Below are 27,178 nucleotides of genomic sequence, written 5' to 3'. Positions count from 1 at the left end.
GAGGCTTCCAGTGGATGCCAGCGGGTGGCTGAAAAAGCCAGACACAGTCAAATAAAACAGCCGCAAGCGCCACTCCACATTTCAGAGGCAACACAGGCACGGCAACAGCGCTGACAATCTGTGCCAAGGGACTCCAGTGCTGGAGAGCTGCTCTCACATTGGGATACTCTGTGTGGAGGCAGCATTTACTGCAAGGGGTGCATTTTCAAACTGTCATAGTAGGACTAATTGTGTTTAATATTAATAAGGAGGCACACAATTAAATGATTGCATATGGCTTTGAAAATGTAATCTTGGGTAGGAAATCATTAATGAAAAGATTAGACTGTTATGTTAAACTTATTACAAAAAGCAGATATTTTTCCATGCCTCCTTCGAAGTTAAATGTGGGAACAATTGATTTGAATTTCATTATGATACATTCACATTTCAGAACAGACTACTCCAAAAACAGTGTTGCTGAATCAATGCAGACTGTAAAAATCCACCCTTTTCATTATTACTGCAGATAGTTTGTCAACAGCTTTGCTTTATTGTCTGTGACAGAGATCATAATGCACATGTTGGCATGAAAAATTACTGTACACAAAGATTAGACACAAAGCTATAATCACTTCTCACACATTGAAAAAATAAAGGATGGCAAAAACGAGTTACACCACAAGAAAAGCAGAGTCCAAATGTTACTTGCCAATTTATCTTTAAACCCTTGCACAGCAGAAATTCACTTCCTGCCAGGAAAATAAAAAGGCAACAAACATAAAAGATGGCTCTTAAATGGCATTCCTTGTGCTACTGGTGTATCATTTAAGGTCTGGGTTTTGGGCACAGCTTCTCACTTACCCATTGTAAACCAAATGCAAGAGCTGGTTTCTACCTAGCTGAAGCCAGCAACAACTTTGACACTGAGTAAATCAGGCAATCCAACCGAGTGCTCACTGGGACCTGAGTCATCACATTTTGCAGGATGTGCTGGTGATTTCAGACATCAAACTGAGCATCTCATTTTGGTGCATCAGCATGTTACTGGCAGCCAAAGACCTTCTCTCCCATTTCCCCAAGCAGGGTTTAGCAAAAATTTGCGAGAAGGAAACAACTGAGAATCAATTATATCACATAGAGAACAGTTCTGAGATGTATGGAAAAAGAAAACATCCACCTAGGGAAAGGCAGTCACCATTATATATAAGGTGCTAAATCTTTGTAAAAGAAAACATCCACCTAGGGAAAGGCAGTCACCATTGTATATAAAGTGCTAAATCTTTGTAAGCAAGAGCAGCAAAGCAAAACTACTGCAGAATAGATGATTGTATGCAGTTATGACACAAGGTTCCATGATAAAAACCAAATTAAAAGATCTAAGGTTGTGCCAAGCAACAAGGTCAGAGCTGATGTAGGGCTGATGTGCTCAAGGCACTGTAGCCATCAGCTGAGACACCAAGGAGAACAAGGCTGAGGATGATGACAAGGAGGAGGAGATGCATAGTTAACAGGAACTATCTCCTACTAGTCCTGTATCTAACCCAAATTACTCCTCATGTCATCTTTTTTTTTCCTCTCCATTTACTTCATGAATCAGCCATATGGATGTTGGCCCCAGGCTTTCCTGCCTGTCTCTCATTGCACAGGGGGCTGAGCAGGTAGAAACACAAGCTCCTTTTCCCCGGAAAAGCACCGGGAAGCACAGAACCAGCCCTGACTACTCTGTATGTCCCAACTGTTTGACTCCTTACTCAGGGAAAAAAATCCTGTTTGCACCTGATATTTGCACGAGCCTTGAAAACAAAACCACACCTGCAAGAAGCACTCAAGGCCTTGAGGGCACTCAGTGCCTCACCAAGACACTCAGCCCTAAGGTGACACATCCCAGGCAGCAGCCTCCTGCCGGCAAGCACCTAACCTAAGGACAACTGCTGGGACAAGAGCTACGGAGCAACTATCTCTGCAAATACCATTCACAAAGTACAGTCTCTTGTTCGGTGCAGCCAGTTTTAAGGGAGAGGGGACAACACCAGCATTATTCCAGGTGGCTGGGAATTCACAAAGCAACCCTGAAACAATCTGCTCCCATATAAAAGCAGAAAGGTCTCTTATTAGTTCAGGGGAAGGCAGGCAGGAGTCTGGATTATGGCACAGAGTGTAAGTTCATTCAGCCATGGCTTGCCCAGCAGGTTCCAGGGGATCAGCCTGATCCTCTTTGAGACACAGATCTCTCCAGGTGTTCAGATACCATAGCAAAGGGACACAGAGGAAGTTAATAAAAAATAATAAATACATTACAATAGAATGAATTAATAAAAAATAATGAGCAAAGTAAGCAGAAATTAGAATGGCCCCAACTTGTAACACAGACCAAATGTTCACCTCACCGGTGGCTCGAATGCCATTACACACCCTGGGCTGTGCACCCCCAGTGGATATGTGACTGCAGGTGGGTAGTGACCCAGGGATGGAGCCTGATGCTAACCATGTACATGTGGTGTGTTGAAACAATATTCACATTACCTGAAAACCAGTTCCATCTGATTTAAGTTACTTTTATTTAAACTCCCGAACTAGACCAATCTGGCAGTTGTTCAATATTAGGCTGTCCCACGCAAAACCCCAAACTTTGACACTGATTTCACTTGCCATTTGCATCTCACCCCAAAGGTCTGCATTGGAGAGGATGCCCTAAAAGGATTTACAGAGCTGTTCTGCATGAGCCTGGTAGTTTTCTAGGAGGCTGGTGACAGCTGATTGCACAGCCAAGCAGTCAATCCCAAATGTGTGCCATGACATAAATGGTTGGGAAGAGGGAACACTGTCTGTCTCTGCTGGTATGGCACTCCCTTGAAAAACACACATACCATTTCTTGCCTTCTTTTCCAGCTGCTGGAAAGGTGCAGTTAAAATTTAAATGGCTGTGCTGCATACCAAGAGACAGCCCGCACTCCACCACACTGGGCAAGGCTCTCCAGTTACTACAGAACTGCCAGTCCACCACTTGTATATTCCCAAATTATGTGACACAGGCAAACACAACCCTGAGAGCAGCCTGGGAGGTGGAAATGAACAAACAAGGAGAATCTCAATGAGAACAGTCAGGCAATTACCGAAGAAGCAAATACTTAGAAAACCTTCTGATTCTGGCTGCTGGCCTTGCCAGCATGAGGATATCACTGCTTTGTGCAGCCATGGCAACTTAGGAAAGAGGGTCTGTATTTGTAATTCTCTTACAGGATTTGCCTAACAAGACATACATGGCCAGCCTGCTCTCAAACCCTTGATCAAGGCCTTACAAGAAATTAACACTAAGAATTTTTTTGAACATCTAAGTGGCACTCATCCTGTAGCCTTCCCTACTGATCTTTAAAAAGAGCTCTTCACTGAAATCCAGGAGCTCTTGCAAATCAATTGCACTGTATGGCTACTAATTTATTCCTTCGAGCAGGCATTTTACGTATAAAAAGAGTGGGCTTTTATTTTTTGTATTTTAAATAAATGCCTATGCTTCTGTCTCACATGGGCATTTAAATTAAATTATGTTATATCAGGCTGTCAAAAGCAATGAATGTGAACACTGCCTGTAACTGTGCTGCAGCAGGAATTTGCTTTCAGAAATAATGCCATTAATTTGATGTTAGCCATGTGCTGAGCAGTTCAGCTGCCTGTTTGTCTCTCAGACACTACATCAGGCAGACAGTTTGCAAGCACAGCCACAAATGTATGGACTCTTGCTGTCAAGCCCTCCATGAAAGAAAGGAACCTGCCTTTCTTTCTGGTGATAAGTTTAAAATCACATGGTTGGCTGGAACCCCAGGAGTGCACAACTAATACTAAGAAAATCCCACATCACTGAAGAAATTGGAGCACTGTTTATTTCTGACACACAGCCATGACATGAAAATTGAAGCTGTATATCCAGGCACTTATTTTTCAGTCCTCCTTTCATCACAAAACCAAATTTCTCACAGGTACCAGTACCAGCACTAACTGGTAACTCCAGTAAGGTCCAGAAAAACAAAACAAGAGGAAGAAAGAAGAGGCAGAAAGTGCATTTTACATATATATAAATTTTTTTTTTTTGCATTTGATTTTTCTGAGTAAAAGGACCAGCTGCAGGAAAAGAGACATTTTGCAGCTAATGAAAGACCTGTGAAAGGCAACCCTCAAGCAAAATATTTGGCTGGCACCCCTGGCTCCCTGGTGCCCCCTGTGCTGCCTCTCAGATGCACAGGCTGCAAGCACACAGTTAACACCAAAATCATGTCCTTCATCGCAGGGCAGCCAGCAAAATGTCCCTTAAGTTCATCAGAACCTGGGCAGGGTCTAGTGGCCAACTCTGAGCTGACTGTCTTAACTGAAGACAACACACATCTGTGCTGGATTGGGTTTTTTGGAGGGAGTGTTGCAGCAATGTCACACAGTCACTGCTCTCCTTTGAACTGCTGGAGATACCAGCAAAAAACATACCTACGGCTGTGCTTAATGCTCACTGAAATAACCTAATCAAGATGAATTCTAATTGTGCCAGTCAGAGCAGAGTGTTTGTGGACAGAGCACCCTCAGCATTGCTCCCACATGCAGCTCCTAAGGCTCTGCTCCTTTCTGCCTGCCACAAGCACTAGTGCCTTAACAACTCTGTGGTTTGCAAATCCTGCTGCTGCAGTGGCTGCTGGCCAACACCACCAGCTGACTGGGCCATGGTAATCTGTAGAAGCCATCGAAAATCCCTATTCCCACTCGCCCAGGTGAGACAAAATGCCTCTCTGCTCCCTTCTGTGAGCTGTGGGCAGTTTCTAACCTGTTCACAGGCAGCACAGCCCACAGGCAACTTTAGGCTGAAGCAGAAAGCTTTAAGCTGAGATCAAAGCATCCAAATCACATGAAGGGTTAAAGTGCCAAAAGGAAAAAATAGCACAAACCATTGTCTAACTACTAGAAGGGAATGGGTGCTCAGGGGATAGGATCCCTGAGCAAATGCTCTGATTCACCTCACCCCTGTCCCGGGATCAGCCCTGTCATTGGGGTGCCCTGCAGTCAAAGGCAGGTTTTCTGGTGAGACTGGACAGTGAGCTCAGTCAAAGCAGAGCTGAGCCACCCTTCCTGCTCATGTTCTGCCAGCCACTAGTTAAAGAGGCTCCTGTGGGTGCAGAGGCCACAGGCTTCATACACCAACAGGGCTTGTTTCTCCTGACAGAATCCCAGCCCTGCCTTCCCAGTGCAGATGTGAAATCAAGTATAAACAGGAGCAGATAGGGTTATTTTTGTAAGCAGAACACTGACTGACCCAGCAGGCAGAGAGCTACTGAAAGGAAGCAACTGAGAGGGGAGGAGAAAATCAGCAGGGGTCAGAAACAGGCCTGGGTGGAAATGAGAAACCTTTCTTTCTGTTTTTTAAAAGGATGGGAATGGAAACACCCAGCAAACTGAGTGAGCCAAGCACAAAAATCTGTGATGCAGGACAGGGGTAGAATTCATTTACAAATTCATTGCCCCAAAATGTCAACAAGGGAAACTGAACAAGCATAATTTACAAGCCACTACAATACCATGCCACAGAAAATATGAGGTTTTTCAGCCAAACTGAACTCAATTTTTAAGCCATTATTTAAGCCACACAGATGGCTGTAATAATACCTCCACAGTTACTGGGGAGAAGATGAGTTTAGACTTTCCAGCATCAGACCACTGAGCCACCCTCTGAAGGAATCTGTCCTGCTGCTGTCCTGTCCAGCCTTCAGTCCCAGCCTGTTTACCCCAGAGTGCTGAATTAGGCAGCTCAGGTTATCCGACTACCACCACCACAATGCCCAAAAAGGTAAAACTACTTTTAGCAGTGCTTTTCTGTGGCTCAGCTCCTCTCCCCTGCTACAAACACCACCATCCCTAGGTCACCACCCCATGGAGTGGGAACCCAGGGAACAGAGTGAGAACATAACTGCAATTATCACTGCCATTATTACTATTCCGAGCAATCACAGTCTATCAGTCAGGCTCTTCCTGCCAATACCACACCTGTCTCATCTGTAACACAGAGGGAACTAGAGAAAAGAGCTACTAAATAGGCATTTTTAACTTATTCCTCTAGGTCTGACTGCTCTCATGTAATAGCCTTTCTGACATCAGAAATGCCATCTTTTTCTTTCTGTGATCTAAAAATAAATAGCAGCTGCCTCAGCACATGAATCACTGGTTTTGTCTATGCTTTTCTCCACAAATGGATCCCACCTGTACCTGGGGAAATGACCCATAAGAAAGTGCCCTTTATCTCTCACAGGTTTCATCACCTGACACTTGAAGTCATCGGACCCAGGCAGAAAAAGAGTGCAGCTGTCAAAAATACAAGATTGCAGTTTCCCAACTCATTGTTCCTAAAGTAAAGCTTAATTATACCCCCAAGTACTTGGGCCTCTGATTTCCCTAGCTCCTCTACAAGGTTTTTGAAATGCCTGCTGCATTTAGGGCTTATGAGGTCTACCATAAGATCTAGGAGAGAATAACTGCAGAGCAGATTCCTGGTCTCACTGAACACCCACAACTTTCATTTTATGCAGTTTGTGGCTTTTTTCACTGTTCCAGCCCTCCCTGCATACCCATATTTCCAGTAATCACACATGTAAACACAGAAGTTTTTACTCCACGGCCTTCTACTACCAGTGGGTCCAACAAAAATCAATCAACACCACCATCGAGTTAAAGAGCATTTTACTTTAACCACAACCCTCAGAATATGTAGTGGTGTGGATGAACACTTTTCAATGTCAGGCTGGCACAATGAAATGAGGAAGGTCGTGCAATCACTCCCTGCTGGATGCAGAGTCCAGCTCCCATGACTCATATACTCACACAAGTACAGGAGAAGTCAAAGGTACAGCGAACAACTGCATTATGTACATTCTGACATGTGGAGAGAGGGTTTCTCTCAATGCTCAGAGGGAGAAGGTGAGGGCTTGGCATTCACACAGACACATGCCAGCCCGCAGTTTCAGCCAAGCACTAGGGCCAGGTACTGCTCTATTATAAAATACATGCCTGGATTTCACTGAGGCCACTGACTGTGCCAGGGAAAACCCAAACACAATCTTAGCAACTGCAGAGGAGGAAGTTCCAATCCAACCAGCAGCTTTCATCACCTCCTGAGCTCCCCCAGGGAACTATCCTAAATTAGATACCCATTCCCCCACAGGGAGCAGGTTTTGTAGATGCTGGCACATAATTCACACAACAAAAGGGGCAGTCAGCTTGTCATCATTTGTAAGCTCTGGGAAAGTGTATGTGATCCGCTGACAGGAGCTGTAAGGATCTCCAAGTATAGCACAAGAGTAATTTTTAGAAGGTGGTAAATCTCTTATCACACACCATTCAAACACAACCGTTTCAGGTGAGTACCAGTTACAGCTCCCAGGGAATGGCACTGTACAGATTTAACAAAAAGCAAATGCTGGAAAAAAGCAACGTACAAGCAATTCTCTCTTAACATTGCTGCCACGTACAAATCTGGTCTCTCCCTGATACTCAACAAATTGAGAAAGTAGCTGTAGGTGGATGCTCCCTCATGGAGACCCACCATGGATGCCTTAGAAGCAGAGCCCTCTGCTCCCTGAGGCCTTCAGCGGCGTGAATAAACATCCAGGCAAGGCAGTGTGGGCCACTGCCAACCCAGGAAGGAAAAGGTCTCTCCAAGGCCCTCGGTGAGTGGCAGGATCTGGGGCAGTGGCCCTGCCTGGGCCACTCACCCAGCGCCACCTGAGGGCCCAGAGCAAAGGCTCCCAGCCCTGCAGCACTGCCTGAACCATGGGAGCAGGGCTGACGGCTTGGCTTGGGTTACGCTGCAGCCCAGAACACCTGACACAGGCAGCTAGTCCTTTTCTCTTGTTCTTTGTTAGTACAGCCATTGACAGGTAGAAGCAAGAAATATGTGCATTTCTGCAGAAACTCATACTTTCATTGCAGCCTTTTTAATTCCTCTGAACAAGGTCCAGGTTGTGTTAATTATCTCCACTGCAAGTACAGCAGTCTTTGATATCCATGTCTCAGATAAAAAAAAACTCCATCGCAGGAGAGGGAGGGGTGGTGGCAGAAGCTGCTTAATTTCCTATGCCACATCCATTAGTATTAGTATTAATTCTATAAACATTAGTATTAGTATTAATTCTATAAATAGAATTAGTATTTCTACCTGCACTCTCTCCAGAGAGTGGTCAGTAAAAACTGACCCAGTTTTTATACCCAAGCAATCCTCCTCTGGTGGGGAACCACCTACATTCATCCACCTTTCCTTCACACCACCCCTCCTCTTCCCACTGCCTCCCCTTAATAGTACCAACTTTCCAGCACAGTTCTGCAGTTCTGCCCAAGCACATACATGCAGGAGCAGCTATTTATCCTCAGAAGATGAGGATCCTCAAGAAACTTGTAATCCTACCTGCTGATTTTTCAAATAACCTCTTCATAGCTGATAATCTTGTTGCTGCCCCAAACAGCTTTCAGAGAACAAACTCTCTTTGTATTCCACCTGAACATTATTAATTACTTTTCCAGTTGCAGAGTCTTTGGACCTAATGACACAGCCCCTCAGGAGAAGCTGGCCTTCACACCCAGGTGCCAATTCCCTGCCAGGCCAGCAGAGAAGAGTGACGTGAGCAGCACAGATGGGGCTCAGGCTGTGATGGGTCTGCCCCAAAAGGCACAAGCACAGCAGTGCCAGGTCCCACACAGACACCCCAGGGCAAAGGTGGCACAAAATACAGAGGAAAACTCACAGGAACTGCATCTTGGTGAAGGACAGCGTTAGAGCCATGCAAAGCTGAGTCAGTCTGCCCCCCACACTGGCATGATTTAGATGATACAACTGGGACAATGCAGAGGGAATGGGATTTGAGGCTGAGGAGAAGAAACAGCAAAGACTGAGATGACAGTGAGGCACAGAGAGGCAATGGAGTTAGGACAGACAACCAAGCAGAGGGCTTCACTGAGCTGCCAGCCTACACAAGAGAGAGAGCTGGGCATCTATTTTGCCTTTCAAACATCATGACAAGTCTCCATTTGTGAAGCGACACTAAAAGTGGTTTTCTGTGCACAGCACCTCAGTGTGCCAACCCTTGGCTGGGCTCAAAGCCCATGCTGCTGAGGTGGCCCTGGCACAAGGGGTACCAGGCACAGTGACCCCACATGTTCCTGGCCCTGCCTCTCACCACAACATGATGCATCTCACCCTGCCTGCACAGCCAGCAGCTTGGCATCAGATCCATGGCTTTGGCAATTTGTCACATCACTCAAAATAAAAGACATCACAAGATTGCTCGTGATCCATCTCCGGCTTATTTTAGTCCAATTCAAGAACTCACAAAGGTATCACTCAGGGCTTTTCATACCACCTTTCATTTTTCTAATCTCCTCCTTTTGTGTCAAAGTTACTGTTGCTTTGCCCATATTTGATGGCCTGTCTCATCTCCTGTATACATACATGTGTGTTTGCACACATACAAACTCATCCCAATGAAACTGAAGGAGTAATATTTAGACCTGAATTGCAGAACTTTATATTGCAGTAAATAAAATGTGTTTATATCAAAGCAAGGCACCTCAGTGCTTGTTTTCTGGATGAGCTGCAGCAACCCTCCATTTTTGGTCTGTCATACACTTGGGTCCACACTGACTGCAGGAGGATCTTGTCCCTAAACCCACCATTGTGAAACACCTGTAGGAGCAGAGCCCTAGTGCTGAAGGAAGAAGAGTGAAGTGAGAAAATTGGCAGAAACACACATTTCTGCTCATATGAGACTGGCCATCAGCTCTTTCCCCAACAGTCAGATGGGTTCCTGGGTCTGCCAGATACTGGGTATCACCATGGAAAACAGCACAGCCTCATACCAAGCACCTTCCATGCCAAATATCTGAGCAGAGCTTAGATCCACAGCAGGAGGAACTACACAGCTTCTCACAGGCTCTTCCAGTCCTATTTTTTTACCCAAATAGGTGGTAAAGGCTGAAGAACAGAGAGGAAACTGTGTGTGCTCCCTGGAAGAACAGAAACTATTAATTTGCTTTGGTTCTGCAGGGGCTGTGTGTCGCAGGGAGGTGAGTGCTGCTCCTCACAAGCACCAGCACTGCAGGCAGGCATGCTGAACACCAGCACTGAGTGCAGGCCCAGGTGGGTCCCTGTGCGTGGACAGATAAACAGAGACTTTGCCTGATCTGAATGTCTGGACAACCATTCCTTCCCAGTCAGTGAAACACTCCTGCTGTGACATTATTCAACAAAACCCCAGCAATAACTGATTGACAGAGAACAAAGTCCCTTCTCTTTGTCAGGCCATCCTGGGACTTGATGCCCTACAGAAACTCACAGGATCATGAAGCAGAACATCAAGAGCTGAGAAATCTGGTAATCTTTGCTCTCTGCTTAGTCCCTGCTATTGCCAGCAGTTGGTACTTGATGATTTAAGATTGCCTGGGTGGCCTTCACGTATATTTTAAACACACACAAATATTTAGCTTGTTCTAAATCCAACTCGTGTCTCAGAATTCTCCTTGGCCAAGAAAACAGAGACCTTGTCAGAAACACTATTAGGGCTTCAAAAACTCACAGGGAACAGCGAGGTACCCAGGGAGGTCATGCTGTACTTGTTGAGACCGCTCCCTACATCCTCCCTGGAGCAATGCTCCAGTAGCACGGCTGAGGGCCAAGAATAACAGGATATTCCAGCTGATTAACCAGTACTCCTGATGGACTGGGATTACACTCCTTGTACCCTAATGCACAGTGCTGAAGCAACTTGAGAAGTTTCCATCACCAGATGCAACCGACAAAATCTACGGAGACTGTGTGTTAAAGAGCTCCGGTTCCTGGCTTTGGGCTTGAGCAAAACAAACAAAAACCAATGCATTCACCATTTATGGAGGAGGCCTTTATCAACCAAATCAGTACAGAACAGCACTCTGCAAGGTACAAGAAAGATCTGCTTATCCTAACTAATAATCACATGGTTCGGTTCCCTTGGTTTACAAAATACACTGATCAAAACAGCTTGGCATGAGAAGCATGACGCTTACACACTTACTTTGTTATCTTGTAACTCAAGATCACTCAAAGGACTCTCAATCCCCTATTCCAGAAAAATCTTGCAACACCTCCACATACAGAAGAGTCCTAGGGCCTATCCTGAGAGCCAGGAGCACAGACTTTGCCCTGGAACCAGCCCTGAAGCTGGGAGCCTCCACTGCACTCACCACTGCATTCAGAGTACACAAAGGGTCTGGGGACAAGCTGTGCTTCAGTGTGGCTCCTCCAGACTCTTTCTCAGATTCAATAAAGAAAAACCTCAATCCATCTCCTCCCTCACCTTTCCCTCTACTTTTAAATTAACTGCTTCAAAGATTGGTATTTACAGCACTAAATGGATGTTGACCTTGATGGCTCTGTTCACCTTGTCCCTAGTGCTCTCAGAAAGCCAGCTGTTTTTTATTATTTTTCTCTTTTTTGTCCTTCAGTTCATGTGTAAGAGACCAAGCTGATCTAGTAACTATGTGAATCATTAGAACAGCCTTGCATTTCCTCACATGTTTGTAAAATCTGCCACTCAATCACAGACTGACCGCCTTAGATAATCTCTGCTGTAGCTGAGCATGTCCTGGGATAAGACAGATCCTTCAAAAGTAGCCAGGGCACAGTCTGGAGAGGCTTAGGAGTTTGAAACACTGCTCTCAGCTCAAAAGTTTGAACAGCATCAGCAAAGCAAATGCAAACAATGTGGGGACTAAGCAGGAAAGATATTTAGTCTCTCTGGAAAAAGAGCCTTTGGGGTAATCACATTCAAAAGACATTTATCTAGACCTGGGTATGAGTAGACATGAGGTGAGTTGATATGGAATAACACAGTGAGCCCTGCATTCAAAGGCAGGCATGAAAACTCCAAGCCACACAAACCACTCCTACTGCTCTTTCTGTCAGAAAGCACTGTCAGAAGATGACAAGTCACAAGAATGTGTTTCTAAGACACTATGGCTTATATTCCATCTGTTTTTGAAGTTTCACAAGTTGAGCACCAATGTGCTTGTGTCCACAGAGATATGCTGGGAAAAGGAGGGAGATACGGCATCAGGGATTTCTGGGGGTCAGAGGAAAGCCCAACTGACACTTACAGAGAATAAAGTATATGGTACAGAGAATACAGCAGCTTTGTGGGGACTCATGAATCCATCATGCTCTCACTTGAGATCTAGATAGCATAAATTTTCATGCAAATCCTTTAGCAACAATTAAATAATATGTGGCAGAATGTATTGCTACCATTGTGCTTAACTACATATATATATAAGGTTCCTAAGATTAAGGTTCCTAAGATTCTGCTGTGCTGCTCTGTCGTCCACTCTGCAGCATGCCAAGGAACAAAGCCATGGTTCTTGCCTAACTGCAGGAAAAAGGACTGATATGAAAAGACCCTTATAAATGTCCCAAGATTTTATGATACTGTAGAGTATCCATTCAAAACCACTTCCATAGTGCACAACAATAATCCTTAAATTAAGGCTGGGAATGGACCTCGTTCTTCCAAAGATTATCAGAAACTCTTTGTTTAAGGTGCTTTAGAATATTAATCACTGTCTGACAGGTAGTTTTTCCTCATAAAGAAAACTGATACTTTATAGTGGTGATAAATTCGTCTCAGTTTAGGTGAGGGCAGGCAGTCTGTATGTACATCTGTCAGAAATCTCACTTTTATCTCTGCAAGTAGCAATTAAGTGTGCATTTGGGGCTCTGCCACCCAAGTGAAGGGTCTGGGTGCTGCAGGTCTCCCAAGCAACTGAAGGCTGATAGTCACAAATGACTGTGGTGAAGAAAGAGGTCGTTTGTGCACTTCATCCTGCAAAAGTGCTATTTCTGCACAGTTTTGCTGCATAAAATCACTTACACCAGAGCTTACTGTCCACTGATCACAACTATATAATAAAATTGTTGATGCCTCCCCCAAAGAGAGAACTGCATTAGCAATTTAATTACTGTATGCCTTCTACATTCAGCAAACTTCTCTTGAAATAACTAATCAGCATTAATTCAAATACAGGATAATTAACAGATACACTCATGGATAAGAGCTGAAATGATCCCTGAAAATGTAACCACTTGATGTCTTGTGGCATGCACTAGGAGTTGGAGTCCTACTAAGACAGAACAGACAGACTTAGGGCAGCAGAGGCTTATCATGGGCAGTAAAAAAAGATTTAAAAACACATGCGCATTTCAGAGCAGACTAAAATCAAACATTTGAGTGTTTTGTCCTTCAGCAGAAGACCAAAAGACTAAATACCACTTCTCTCTTCTTTTTCCCATGTTTTATCTATAAATAAGACAGCATGCTGGCATATTAACTCTCAGGATAATTACCATCAACATACAAATGCCTCTTGGTATTGTTTCTAGACTTTGAATGTGCTGACCCACCAAAGCACAAATAGCCCAGAAAAATCTGTCTGCAGACTGTCAAAGCATGTCCACAGGAGAGTCATAAATCTGAATCACAGTCAACATAATCAAACTGTGTTTGACTTACTTGCCAGGCTCTTGGGACTCAGGCAGATCCCAATTTCTTTGCTCGAGTAAACACCTCCTGGCAGTCTGTGACAGTTTTTCCTCAGCACGGAGACTTGTTTTACAGGCTACAAGTTTTTTTCCCTTAAACATTCTCAAAAACTCATATAGCTGTCGTTGAATAAGTGGTTTGCACATGTGACAGATGCTAAGAGTGCCTCAGTTACTACAAAATGCTTGGTACAAGATCCCATGGGAGAGGCAGACGGAGTGGGCTGAAGAGCCCCAGGAGAGGTGGAAGCTGGCTCTGTCCTATGCTGAGAAGGCCACGAGCAGACCTGAGCTGGGTCTGCATGACACCACCCACATGTGAGCATACCTGACCTGAAAACCACCCAGGGCTCTACAGCAGCACTGAGGACAGGGGGGATGTCCCAGCTCTCAGCACTGCCCCAAGGAGGCTTCCCAGCTTCTGCCTTCCAAGCTCTGGTGCCCCTCTCTCTCTCCCAGGGCAGGCAGGAGGAGCTCAGTGCAAAAGCAGCCAGGAACCAGAGCAGAGGTGGCCTGGCCAGGCAGGTGGGAGAGGCACCAGCATCTAGGGAGAAACAAGTACAAGCCCACGCAACTACATAAAGGCCTCTGCTCTGGGAAATGGGGAGTCACCTGCTTTAAAAACAAGAAATACCTCATGAAAATGAATCATGACCTTCTGTGACAAGCGCGGGTCACACCAGAACAATTGCCTCAGCTGAGGTGAGTAGCTTTGCCTGCCTGGTAGGGTGAAATTAAAGGTTCCTGACACCATGGCCCCTGTGAGGGAGTTAATACAAAATTTCTTCTGCTACCTTTGCATTCTACTGGCACTCAATTAAATACAGAGAAGAAAACAAAGACACAAAGCTGGTGCTACATGGAAATAAAAATGAAAGTGAAATTAAATTCGGGACCATAACCATTCCTGTAATATTGCTGTGAGAGTATGATTCTTCTGTCTAGTGCACTCAAGTTATGCCTCTCAGTATTACTGACTGTGAACCTGACAGTGCTCTACACAACAGGGAACCATAGAGGAAAATGTGACATTTTATAAATATTGATGTCAACGCTGACTTGTTAGACTGTCATCAAGTTATAACATCCATGTTCTTACCGACATTTTTACCTTCTGGCAAACAGTTTGTCCTTATAGTGGGGATTACTAATATGTAATTAAGTTTATATAAACTAAGGAAGAAAATGACATACTATTTTGATTCACCTCTTTAAAGTACCCCAGGGCATTTTAAACATGAAGAATGTCCGCAGTTAGGAATTTTATAAAATACACTTTAATCTTGCACTCTGTAGCTATTTAATGACTTTGCCAGTAGCAATTTCTTATTGCCTCTCCTGTTTTATTCAAAGCTTACCTACTGCAATGAGTTTTTATAAAAAAACACATTAATTAAATATGTCTTGGCTTCATTAGCCTAGGAAAAGACTATTAATCATTTCGCAGCACAAAACCAACATAATACCTGCTATTGCTCACACAAACTGACTCCTGCCACATGATGTAATTGCCTCCAACAACCCTGAGCACACAAAGGCTTTCTCTCATCAGCCATTCTCTCACCCCACCTCATGTAGAGCAGCTGATGCATCTCTGAGATGTTACGGGATATTTTTTTCCTTTTCTTACAACACTATAACAACATCTAGTGAAATATATTTGTAGTGTCCACCCTGCCACTGGACATAGGGAGGACACCTATGGCTTGAGTGGGGCAGGGTTGTTGGTCTCTTCCCACCAAATCCTCCTGAGTAGCTCTTGGCAACACTGAGAGGACTGAGAGCTAAAGATGAGATGCAGGTTTGTTATGGGCAGGGTCACTGAAAGACAGTATTTTTAAGGGGAAAAAGAAAAAAAAAAGATGACAAATTAAAACAATTACTGATGATTTTATATCACACCCCCAAGGTACAACTTCATTCCCATTTTCTAATGTCATTACTGAGTTGGACTTCAGTCAGAATGAAAAGATGTTTTATGTGCGTTTCATGGATAGTTGCCACAAACTCTGTTAATATTTTATTGTGTGAGAAAGGTAGAAAAGAAGTTGTGGCTTAAAAATGAAACAAGTAAATTATTCCTTGACTTTGACTAGATTTTTTAAAAGCTCTTCAGTATGTCGACAATATGTGCTAGGCAGCAATTCTTTTCCGTGGAAAATGTTTCTTTAATACCCTACTTGTGTGTTCATTAATCACAGGTCACCCTCAGAGGTGCAAACTTCATATTTGACAAGCATCTAAAAAAATCAAAACATTTAGAGTGACGCTGATCATCAGACATTTATTTTACCTGACACAGCTAAAAGCACTCAGATTAATGTCCAGGACTGCCCTAGTGTGCTTTTGGGGGGGCAAGGGACAGGACTCTAGCTACTAACCTCAACTGCTCTGTGTGGAATAGGTGATCTATTTAAGTTTGAACCGGCTGACTTTTCGTCAGAGGCCCCATTAACTGAGCTGACACTGACTCCATTCCTCACTTTTCCACTCTTTCATGGTGAATCAAGGTATGCAGGAAACCACAGGTGTCCCAGGCCTTCTCTAACCCTTCTTTACCACCGATGGCCTCTCCCATACACTTCTGCCCTTCAGCCTCTCTGTTCTCAGCTCCTTTTTCCTTCTCCCGCTCAAGACATGTTAAGTGCTCTTTCCATGCCTGTCCTACTGCTGTTGCATGCTACATGGAGTATTTTTGATAAGGACCTTAGTAAAACGTCCTTTTCATCAACTGGCCTGCTCTGGCTTTCAGCAAAGGGAAAAGCACTGGGAGGTCATAGGGAGATGCTGCCAGACAGGGCAGTCTGGGAGCTGGAGCAAGGGAGCAGCTGGGACAGAGCAGAGGGAAGTGTGATCTATCAGGGCAAGGTGGGAAATGAGGCTGTGAAAGGTGTGAGTTGAATGCTAACAACCTGAATGCTTGGCTCAGGCTCTCTCCTTGTCTTCTGCGTGGCTCCACCAAATGCTCTCCTCTTTCCATCCCTGGTTGTCCCTAGCTGTTTTCAGCCCTGCTTAGTCACACAGCTACCATGTGAATTTGTGGCTGGTTGATGCTAAGGCAGCAGTCAAAACCAGTGAGTAACGATCTCACCCCATAGTATGTCTCTGCACAGCCTCCATGAAAGGGAGAAAATCCCCTTTTAGCTGTTTGGACAGCACTCCACCTTGGCAACACAGTCCTGCAGGATCTAGAATATTCCTCATGTGTTTTCTTGACAGCCCCTCCTGCCCCCTGTCCCTCCCCAAAGTGATGCTCCAGTTCTCATTTTACAAAACAAGTATTTGAGACACAGTGACCTCAAACAGGTCACTTTTTACGGTGCATGGGGCAGAACAGACAAACAAACCCATGTCCCTAACCATACAAACCATAAGCCATCTTTCCTCTTCTGTTCAAGGCTTAGATAAATTCCCTTCACAGCTTCCAGATCGGAGGTGTAACTGATATATTTGATAAATATCAATAAGTGGGGGTAATTGATACATCCCATGAAAAAACCTGAACATGTTTCTTCAGAATTAGTAAGATGTACAAACAGAGGAGCTAAAAGAGCAAAGGTTTACTTATAAAGTTAATACAAGACAGGAGGGGGTACAGTTTGTGCTTACCTTCAGCACTGTGATATTCCATGCAAAACTTTCAATGGCTTTGCTTAATTTTCTTCCTTTCAAACCTTCTTTTGTCCCAAGGTTATGAAGCTCTTCATGGAATTCCATCCCTAAAAACACAGATTGCCACATCACTCAATGCACAATTGATTTTCCCTATAAAAATGTTGAGTGAAATTTTCACTCAACAAATGTGAGTAAAAATTTTCAGTCTTGCAGCTGGGACTTCCTACAACCTCCTTCTGTGCTTTTCCTCCTTCCTTCTCTTTTTATGACTCCATCCGGGGAGAACATTTTCCAGAATAAAGATGCCGTGTACAGTTTTGGGGCCGTGCTTCCACTTGTTTGTGGCTCTCCTTGCCAGTGCTGGGGTTCCACCCAGGCACTGGCCCCTGCACAGACACTCCTCCAGCACTTCTGCCTGCAGCCTGCACTGCTGCCAATACTGCGACAAAAGGCCTGTCCCTCTCCTTGAGCTGATGACTTTGCACCTTGGAAGGCTGGCTGAAACATGTGGAAGACACCTGTTCAGCACAGCAAATGCAGGCTCCAATGCACATCTCCTCGTTAATCTTCATCAGTCATACAGAAAAGCCCTTGTACTCTACAATGATAAATTACATCAGAAGCACATAACTCTAATCACAGGATTGCCTCTCCTGCAGCATGGAGAACTGAGACTTCCAACCACAGCCCCGTTGCATTTCACTGCTAGTTTCTGTGGGAAACATCTGCAGATTTGTTGCTGGATACAGGAAATCTCAGAGCAGATTAAAAATCTTAAGGTATCCAATTAGCCCACCAATTTCACAAGATCTGCACAGGGTATGCAACCATTTCTCTGAGTCTGGTGTGGACTGAGAGACAAAATGGGAAAGAGCTGCTTCTGTTCCCTTAATTTGTACCTTATGAAGGCCAGTCTGGCACTAAATAACTGCAAAGCATCTGAAGCCTATCCTGGCTGAACAAACCAAGCTCCATCTCCAGCTGTTGCATAACTCTCCCTCCCTTAACACTTTAGGGTAAATGTCACTCACAAATTTGAGCTCTGTTGAAATGACATCAAAGAAATGCCAGTGTAGAGAGCATTTCTCTGGTGTAGATGCAGAGGCTACTTGCCAGGTTGCTGAAGGGCAGTCCAGGGTAGGCTTGCACTCAGCACAGCTTGCCCAAAACCCTCCTGGAAGACTAACATTGCTTTTCCTTCCCGTGCACTGACTCTAGGAGCTCAATAACACTGAGGCTGTTCAACCCCACAAAATGCAGGATTTCTCTCTCTACTGTTTACATTCCAAAACTTCACTCACTCACAGGCTCTTCTTGTGAAGGCGAACAGAGTTCCTGCAGTACGGTTTGGAAAACTATAAATAACTGCACCTCAAGCAAGATTTCCTTGCAGGTGTGCTTCATGCCAACTGACTTACAAATCATTTGAATTCAATTAGTAAAAGAAAATCTTCAAATTACTTGCTTTGTCCTGGAAAAAAATAAGAAGGCTAATGGATCTTAGCTCTACATGGAGAGTCCTGCCTTCATGCAGCAGCATCCTTTTAGTTATTTTTCCCTCTGGACCTCACTTCTCCATCTGTAACATGGATACTGCCCCAGAAAGAGGGAGCCACAAACATTTGTTAAGCTGCAGGTAGCAACCCCAGTGAAAGCATTTAGTGGGGTCAGTCCTCCAAGCTGCTGCTGACCACTGTGCATTGGGCAGAGCCTGCACTTTAAAAAAAAAAAAAAAAAAAAAAAAAAAAAAAAAAAAAAAAAAAAAAAAAAAAAAACCAAAAAAAACCAAAACCAGTCACACAAGAACCAGTCTGGGAGAGGCAGCAGGACCCTGAGGCACACAGAACCTGCACCAAAACAGGCTGTGAAGAAGAGGTCTGGTGGAACACATGTTCAAAGGAAGCAGCACTGGGGTGAGGTAAAGGACAATATCACTGGCAATTGTACCTCTGACACCTCTTAATTTTGAGTGCTTCATCTTGCCACATTAAAAGTGTTACATAAAAATTTGCCTGGGTAACATCTGCAACAAACTAATTTGCAAATGAGCACGGGAAGGGGTATCTCTCCTTAGTCCTTGGCTTCAGAGAAGCACTTCACAGCTCTTCTGATTGAGTTGCCTTCTCAGTCAGAAATTTTAAGGCTCATAAAGCAAACAAAAATGAAAATACAAGAAGATAAAGCAGCAAACTGAACTTGAAAAAATATCTTTTTCCAGGGGTAAGGAAGGAGGGGGGAACTGCATGAAACTCTGGACATCAGTGTGGGTGGTACTGCATGGTAGTTTCCATACACATTTCCTGCTCACAAAGACTCCAGTGCCCAGGCAAACGTTGTGGGCTCTTCCCTCTGCACAGACCAAGCTGGGCAGAAAGCTGGCTGATGCTGTGGAGAGTCCGCATAGTTTAGTGCAAAGCATTGCTCTTAAATTATATCTTCTAGAGACCCTCCTGGTGCTGCATTTCCCTGTTACTGTCCCTTCCCTAAACCCTCTGCACACAATGAATTCCTTACACAGAGGAATTGCATGCTGCTTATGCAGACACACAGAACCCAAGGCATGTCCCAGTGATGAGGCCCACGACCTCCAGCCAGACATGGCCACTTGCCTCTCGTCCCCTTGCTGCCACAATGCCAGCATGGCTAAAGAGCAGAGACTAGGTTCCATCCTGCTCTTGCACCACATGAAATCAGTTAAATGCTACTGTTGAAACAGTTTCCAGTTTCTCCTAATTAAAAAGATGAATTAAAGTATATTAACTACAAAACAGCAGTTTCATTCATTATTTACATTTAATGGAAGCAAATGGCATTACTTGCCAAATCCAAAAATGCCCATCAGAAACAGCAGTATTTCTAATTGTTGTGGTCCTGTGGGTACAGAAACCTCTTGCCTGCTCTGTGTTCAAAGGAGCAACTGAGCTAGAGAATGCACTCAGTAAAGGCACCATGCCTTCTCACTCCCCCCTTTTTAATGCCTTTTTGGTTCATTTGCCTAATTTAAATGCTGTCAGACAGTTCAGAGCTGTAGAGCAGATGAACAAATATCTTCTAAGGTGAAAGCTGAGTATTTTTGTCTGATCCCACACCTGCATTGCTATTGGAAGATGAGCCTTCAGGAGGGTAGAGCACGCCAGAGAAAGACCGGAATGCTCACTTACATCCAGGTGAAAAATGCTACATTAGTCACAAACTGTAAGTAAATTATGGCACATTATTTCCCATCTTCCACTCAGAACTGCTCGATGGATTACCTGCTTTCTGGCACTGAACAATCTTGTCGTGAGTGGTGTCTGCTGTCTCAATAAGAACTCTGCTCTCTTGAATCATCTGAAATAAAAAGGAAAAAACCAGCATTACTAGGGTTTCCTGTAACATCTAGCACAGAGAAAGTACATAGGTTGAAATTTGAGAGGAGAGCAATATGACAAATATTGGATCCTTCCTTCCTAAGGGAGGCTCCCAGGTCTGTATCAAGCTAAGCATCAATTGCTCTGAAAATGTTTTGCTCCAAAAGTTAATGAACAGCTGTTTTACACCCATGAGACACCGCTGCACACAATATAAAGGAAACACAAGTGATTTCAGAAGGAAACAGATTTAGCAGACAAATTTCATTCTATGTTAAACTCAGCCCTTTCTAACTGGTATTTTCTTAAAAGGAGAAGTATAGTCCTTGATATAGGTGGTTATTAAAAATGTTACCAAGTCATGAATAGAGCTGATTCCCAGACGTATTTAAGCCTGTGCTGGATTTTATTCTATACAACAGTTCAGACACTCCTCTGAGAAACTGAGATCCAAATTCTACACTACCCTCAATATTTCTGTTGAAGCTTAATAGAAAAGACAACACCACAAAAATATCTTTTTAAAAAAATCCACTTATAACCAAATAAACCAAAAGCAGCAGTTTCAACAAGCCTGCTCACAAGTTTCAAGAGACTCCCCTACTCAGACATCTTCTAGAACAGCCCATTAACAGCAAACAAACGAAGGGTCCATTACCTGACAAGTTTCCTGAGCCTCCCTACATGCAATACTATTCTCCTTTGATGGTAACAAGCCTCCAAAACCTCTCAGAAGCCCAGGCAAACAAGAATATTGTTCGCTGCTCTGTTTTGTGAAATTGCAAAAGGTAGTACCTACATCTGTTACAGAAGGCAAGAACATGCTGTTTAACAAACTGTGCCTGAGAATAACCTCACTGTTCCGGGATGTTCACCACAAACCTCAATCAAACCTGAACAGCACGAGAGCAGTGCCAATCAGAAATGAAGCAAACTGAAGAGTGACTGCCTAATATTAGACCCTGAAATTACAGAAGCCACCACCTGAAAGCTTTGCCAAAATGCTGCAACTGCTAAAAGCCTCCCTACTTTCAGATATGCTAAATACGAAAACCCAAGTAGTAAGTTTTGATGATTTTAGTGGAAGACAGCATAACAGTAATAAATTAACACTTGCAAATTAGCACATCTTACTGTTTTAATTAGACACAAGGAATGAGAGACACTTCCACTTGTCACACTGAAACCTCCAAATTTTGGAGGACTTTAGATCCAAATTTTGCTCCTCATTCCATCTTTATTTCTAATTAAATGTACTAAGGCTGTATTTAATAAAAATACCTATGCCTTTCCTTTTATATGAAGAACAACACATGGAAAACAACATCCATTATCAGCTTCACAGCAAGAGTGAAAAAAAGTCTGATATACCTAGAGAGTGCAAACTTGTTTTTTAACAGAAAAAGCCCAGTGGATATGCCTGAGATTTAAATTACTTTCAGTAGTGTCCTTTGCCTTTCATTCTTATTACTTACTTGTTCATGCATCACATCGATTTTGTTTCTTCTTCATATTTTCACTTGTCATCTAGAAAGAAATGACAATTTCTACCTACTATCTGGTTTTTCTGTACCACAGCACATAATCCTTTTGTGCTGAAGGAGCCATTCAGCTGACAACTACAAATGCTGAAGGTTGGTCTGAGCAGCGACGACAGTACAAGTGCCAAAAATCCTGCAAGTCACTAAAGAGGCAGCCAAGGCCAAACATGCACCTCTTGCATGGTTACTGCCCAGTCCAGCCAGGTGATCCCAGCATGTCCATGGCTCCTGCAGCCCCTGTAGCCATCACCCTGGGCTCTGGTCCCCACTGGGTGTGTGCCTGCACGTCCTCCCCAGCAGCCTGGCTTCCCCGTGAGGTCAGCTGCAGCTAAGCTGGTACAGCACAGCCAATGTGTCAGCCTCCCCTGTGCTCAGATCCCTCAAGCAGAATGCCACTTGTCAGGGTTTTATATATACAGATGCATACATACATATATACACAGCCACAGGAAATTAACCTACCACGCACAAAAAAACGCAGACTCGAGAATCATGCAACTACTGAACCCACTCCCAGGAGTTTCTGGTGTGCCTGTTTTAGGATTCTCAGACATGAAGGTATTCTATTCATTTTTTAAGAGGAAAGTAGCACTAGCATGTCAATTTTCCTTCACTGCAGAGTAGGTAGAGCAACCCTCCACTCCTTTGATGCTGACATCAAAGTCTCACTGCTCTCAGCTCAGCAAGAACAAACAATTAAAAACAGATCGTGTAGCAGAATTTAACCTGTTCCCATCTTCTTGCTCAGCAGTAATCTTGCCAAAAATAAGCAGCTTTTGTCTCATGAAAAATCCTGAGAGTGGTTTCAGAGTTCCACAGCTCAGTGAGTGGGGCTAAGGGACAACCTCAGTTCATCACCTGGAATCCTCCCTCACATGTTCTTCTAGGAATTAATGCACTAGGTAAAAATAACGGGACCCAAACCCAGTCATAAGATTTTGGTTGGCCTATGGCACCTTGACCACCTCTAATAACACAAGGTGCAGGACCCTGTATCCCTACATGACAGGCCAGACTCTGCTCCCAAGAAGAGCTGCATGTGCAGTTTCAGAGGGCACGAGATCCTGCTTCCCAACACAAAAGATAGCAACAACAGGATAGGGCAAGGACAAAGCCCGGGTGCTCACTTGGAAGAACAGACTGATTCAAACAGACAAGAGTACAACAGGCAAGTAACTGCTATCCAGGAATAAAGTTACAGCATAGGGTCATGACACACTTTTTTGTGTAGATAGACTAGACACACTTTCTTGTCACTAGTTTTGAAATGAGTCCATCATTTCCCAGTCACAATCATTCCTTGCTTTTCCAGCTGCCATCACATCTGAAACCCTGCTCAAGGATGTCGCCTGCTTCTAGAAGTGACAAGAACCAGAAGCCTTAAAAACACAAGATGGAAGGCTGGAGATTTTTTGCTGGGAAGGTAACTCCATAAATCACAGGACAGCCGGAGATTTTTAAGCCTACTTTTGCCAGTAATACATTGAAACCCACGGACCTATCTCAAAAGCAAAGAGCGAGCTTTCTGATGTTTGCAGCACGAATTCCCATGCACCTTTCCTCTGCTTAGATCTGCACTGAGCAGCCCTGCAGGCAGCGGTGCAGTCCCAGCCATCTGGCTGGAGCACATCAGGATCTGTTTAATGTCAGCTCCCATACGGCAGCTCACTTCCGTGAGTGACTCTCACGGAGCAAGAGACGTCCTGCTCCCTCAGGACTGCTGTGTTCCACCAGAGTGTGTTAACTCCCGAATGCTGAGTTTCAAGGGATTAGCATCCAAGTGACATTTACTGAAAAGCAACCTTTAGAGCATGGATGTTGGAATCTGGGTCCATTCAGAGGGAAGACATTTCTATCAGCTGCTGAAGCTGGCAGGATTTCTTTGGACAGTTTGCATTTCCCATGTCAGAAAGAAGGTGATAAACTTTACTGATCGATGTGTTTAACATAACTGGAGGAGTGAGGAGGAAATTGAACAAAAATATGAATGAAAGCACATAAAACCTGATTCCAGAATAAAGAAGTATCAACTTGATTCATCTCAATCCACCTGAAGCTCTCTGTATCATGGTGGATTCTCAAAAAAAGCATAGGAAGTAGGAGCTGGCATAAATCCAGAAGTTCTCTCCTTATCCGGTATATGAGACCCAGAAAGTGAAACAGACCAAGGGTTAAAAACAGAACTGACCTGTCTCACTTCAGTGTCTAAGAATAGCATGGAATATTAAATTTAAAATCCCAGTGCTTCATACAAAGAACAATGCTTTGTCACTTCTGTTAAACTAAATAAATAAATAAATTTTAAGTGAAATTTAAAATATCTTAATACTGAGGGCATCATATTACTCACATGAAATTAAAAGGGTTATTGATTGCCTGTACTAAGGGCAGTTTAATCACAGGATCAGTACAGACTGAACAAAAGAATGTTCTTTTTACTTTAATGAACTCCTGTGCTAAAGACCAATTTCTCTTTTTCATTGTGAATTATTCTATAAACTGAAAAGGAGACAGGAAATTAACACAGTAGTCTCACTAAAAAAAGACAAAAAAAGAGAGGAAAAGCTCCTGGTGGCAAATTAAAGTACTGCTCCTGCTGGAAAGATAAATGAGAAAAAAAGGACTGTTCAAGGAAGCCTCTCATAAATATTCCAAAGTTTAGAACAGAAACTGACTGAACATCAGACTAAAATGAAACTTTCTCTTAGGTGTCTCCTCATGGCCATTGTCCCAATCTTTTCTATGCCTTTCATTGACAGTGAAGAGTTTTGCTTGGTTACAAAAACAAAACTACAAAAAACCCTCAAAAACAAACCAAACCCACCAGCAACCAAAAATAAAAAAGGTTACAGGGACACAATCAATTTTAAGAACAGCTGAAGAGCAAACTGCGCTCATGAAAATTTGAAGAGAATTTCCTTTAGCATTTCTTCTACACATCTTGGGACATGAAACAACCAGGCCATCAATTGTGTGTCAGCAAGTTCTGCAGGAAAAGAAAGATGGGTATGGAGTGCCAGGACATGGGAAAGAATGCTGCTGGCCACCATTTTGTTCCTCACCTTGTCTCTGTCCTAATATAGTTCAAGCTGGATTTCAGTATCCAAGTCTTTTCCTGCAACAGCCCAGCATGAGAAACAGCTGTCAAGGATGGTTACGTGAGCTGCAAACATCTGAAATACCTTACTGACACAAACTGGAGAAGAAACTGCATAACATTCACTTTAGGTTCCAACTTCATATTTTCAGTTAGAAATATTTCTGGGAAAATATGGAAGCACTATTGCAGGATGTGATCTGTGCATGAAGACCACTCCTCTACAGAACAACAGGAGCAATGGAGGAAGAGAGAGAGAGAGAGACAGAGGTCAGTTTTCAATATGCTGATGCTAAAACAGTGTAACTGAAGTACCCAACTGGAACTTCCTTCTCTAGGGGAAGTTCTGATTTGACTCTTTTCAAGTTCTGTTTTAGAAGTGTCTAATGGACATGGGCAATCAGAGCAAGAAACTTTGAGAGCAGTGGGTGAGAGGATTGTAAGAAGAAAGAAACAGAAAGAGACAGGACTTTCCTTAATAAGAAGTAGAAAAAGAAACTGACTTTCCAAGTCTATGTCCAATTTTGGATGGAAAATTCTTTAAAACAAATATAAATTCAAGACAATGTCCATGTGCTGGACTGTGTCTGACGTCAGTGCATTATGACACTTCTTTGGCAGTGGATGCTCTGCTCTGCAATATCCCCTGTCTTCAGCTGCTTAGAGAATTGTGAAAAATGTTCCTCTGGGGATGACTCGATCCCAGCTGAGGTATGAATTTCAGCGAAAAAGCTCACAAAAATCTACTTAGTCATTTTGCATTTACATAATAACTGGGAAAAAGGACTTCTCAGGAATGCAGTCATGCCTGCACCAAGACAAGCCCAAAAAGACTGAATATGAAAGAACAGCAGAAAAGAGCAGCTCACCTCACACACCTCAGTAGACCTCTGCTAGCATGCATGGACCAATATCCATGTCAACAAAACCACTGCCATTAAATACTTTTACATACTTCCCAGCAACCTCACAAATGCTTCTTCTGCTCTCAAAAATCCCCAATCCATCTCCATGTTGGCCAAAATGTTCTTAACTACCCTGCCATCTCTCAGCAGTACCTGCAGCCACCCTGTCCTTCCACAACAGTCTGCAAGCAGATCAGGCTTGAATACAGACAAAAACATTAATGTCATTTATTATATAAATGTGAGTTTTTATAACAAATTGCTTCATTGTTCAATCTTTTTTACACTTCTTGTTATTTATGATTTGAAAACACATACAGATAACTTGGACATCTCATTTTTCTTAGAAAAATTTCTGTATGCACATGAGCCAGGAGATTGATATAACCAAGAACATTTATTATCACTTGTTTATTGCGTTTGATTTTCAACTTATTGAATCATTTCACCTTGGAGGAAAATAATGCTTAACCAATAACTGAAATGCAAAGTGCACTAGTGTCCCTGAGTTCATGCATGCTTGCATCAGCACATGAATATATCGTGCAGACACAGTAACCACAATCTGTTTCCAAACAATCCTCAACTAAAAAAATCCTAACTTCACAGGGTAACTGTTTGTAATGAATAATTCAACCATCTGTCAGGTCCAGCTGGGCCCCATCCCTTCTCTTCACATGGAGTAACTCCTTTTTTAGGTGCGATCAAAGAACACCAGCATTAATTTGACAGGTTGTGAGGCACACTGCACATACTGCCCACCTGAGCAACCACCAAGGGGGAGCACAGAGGCAGAGTGAGAGCCCTTCCTCATGGAAAAGGAAAGCTCTGAAGAACAACTCTAAAAGTGGCAGGATACACTGTCCTAGGATGTGTGTGTGGGAAGCAATGACAGCATGATCAGAATCCATTCATCTCACTCTATGGAATCAACTAAAGCTGTAAATTGAAATTAGCCATTCTACGCTGTATTTCTGATCATTGACACTCTTTTCAAAAATGTCTGTGTATTGTCAACAGTCCACCTTATTTCCTTGAGTTTGGCAAATCCTGTTCCCTGCTCTCCTCTGCAGAAACTCCTTTACGACCCAGTATAACCAATG

The 27,178-nt window shown here is 43.5% G+C and overlaps 1 protein-coding gene across 1 annotated transcript in view; it reads right to left on the bottom strand.

The window, feature by feature from the left end:
• PLCL1 (phospholipase C like 1 (inactive)) overlaps positions 1 to 27,178 on the bottom strand; it is a 186,509-nt gene that overhangs the window by 6,110 nt on the left and 153,221 nt on the right. Inside the window, 2 exon segments of the mRNA XM_066322581.1 lie at positions 17,177 to 17,286; positions 20,437 to 20,512. Of these exon segments, the coding sequence (XP_066178678.1) occupies positions 17,177 to 17,286; positions 20,437 to 20,512 (186 nt within the window).

The sequence above is a fragment of the Sylvia atricapilla genome, chromosome 7, assembly GCF_009819655.1.
Source record: "Sylvia atricapilla isolate bSylAtr1 chromosome 7, bSylAtr1.pri, whole genome shotgun sequence".
Classification (NCBI taxonomy): Eukaryota; Metazoa; Chordata; class Aves; order Passeriformes; family Sylviidae; genus Sylvia; species Sylvia atricapilla.
This window is presented reverse-complemented; position numbering and strand designations above follow the sequence as displayed.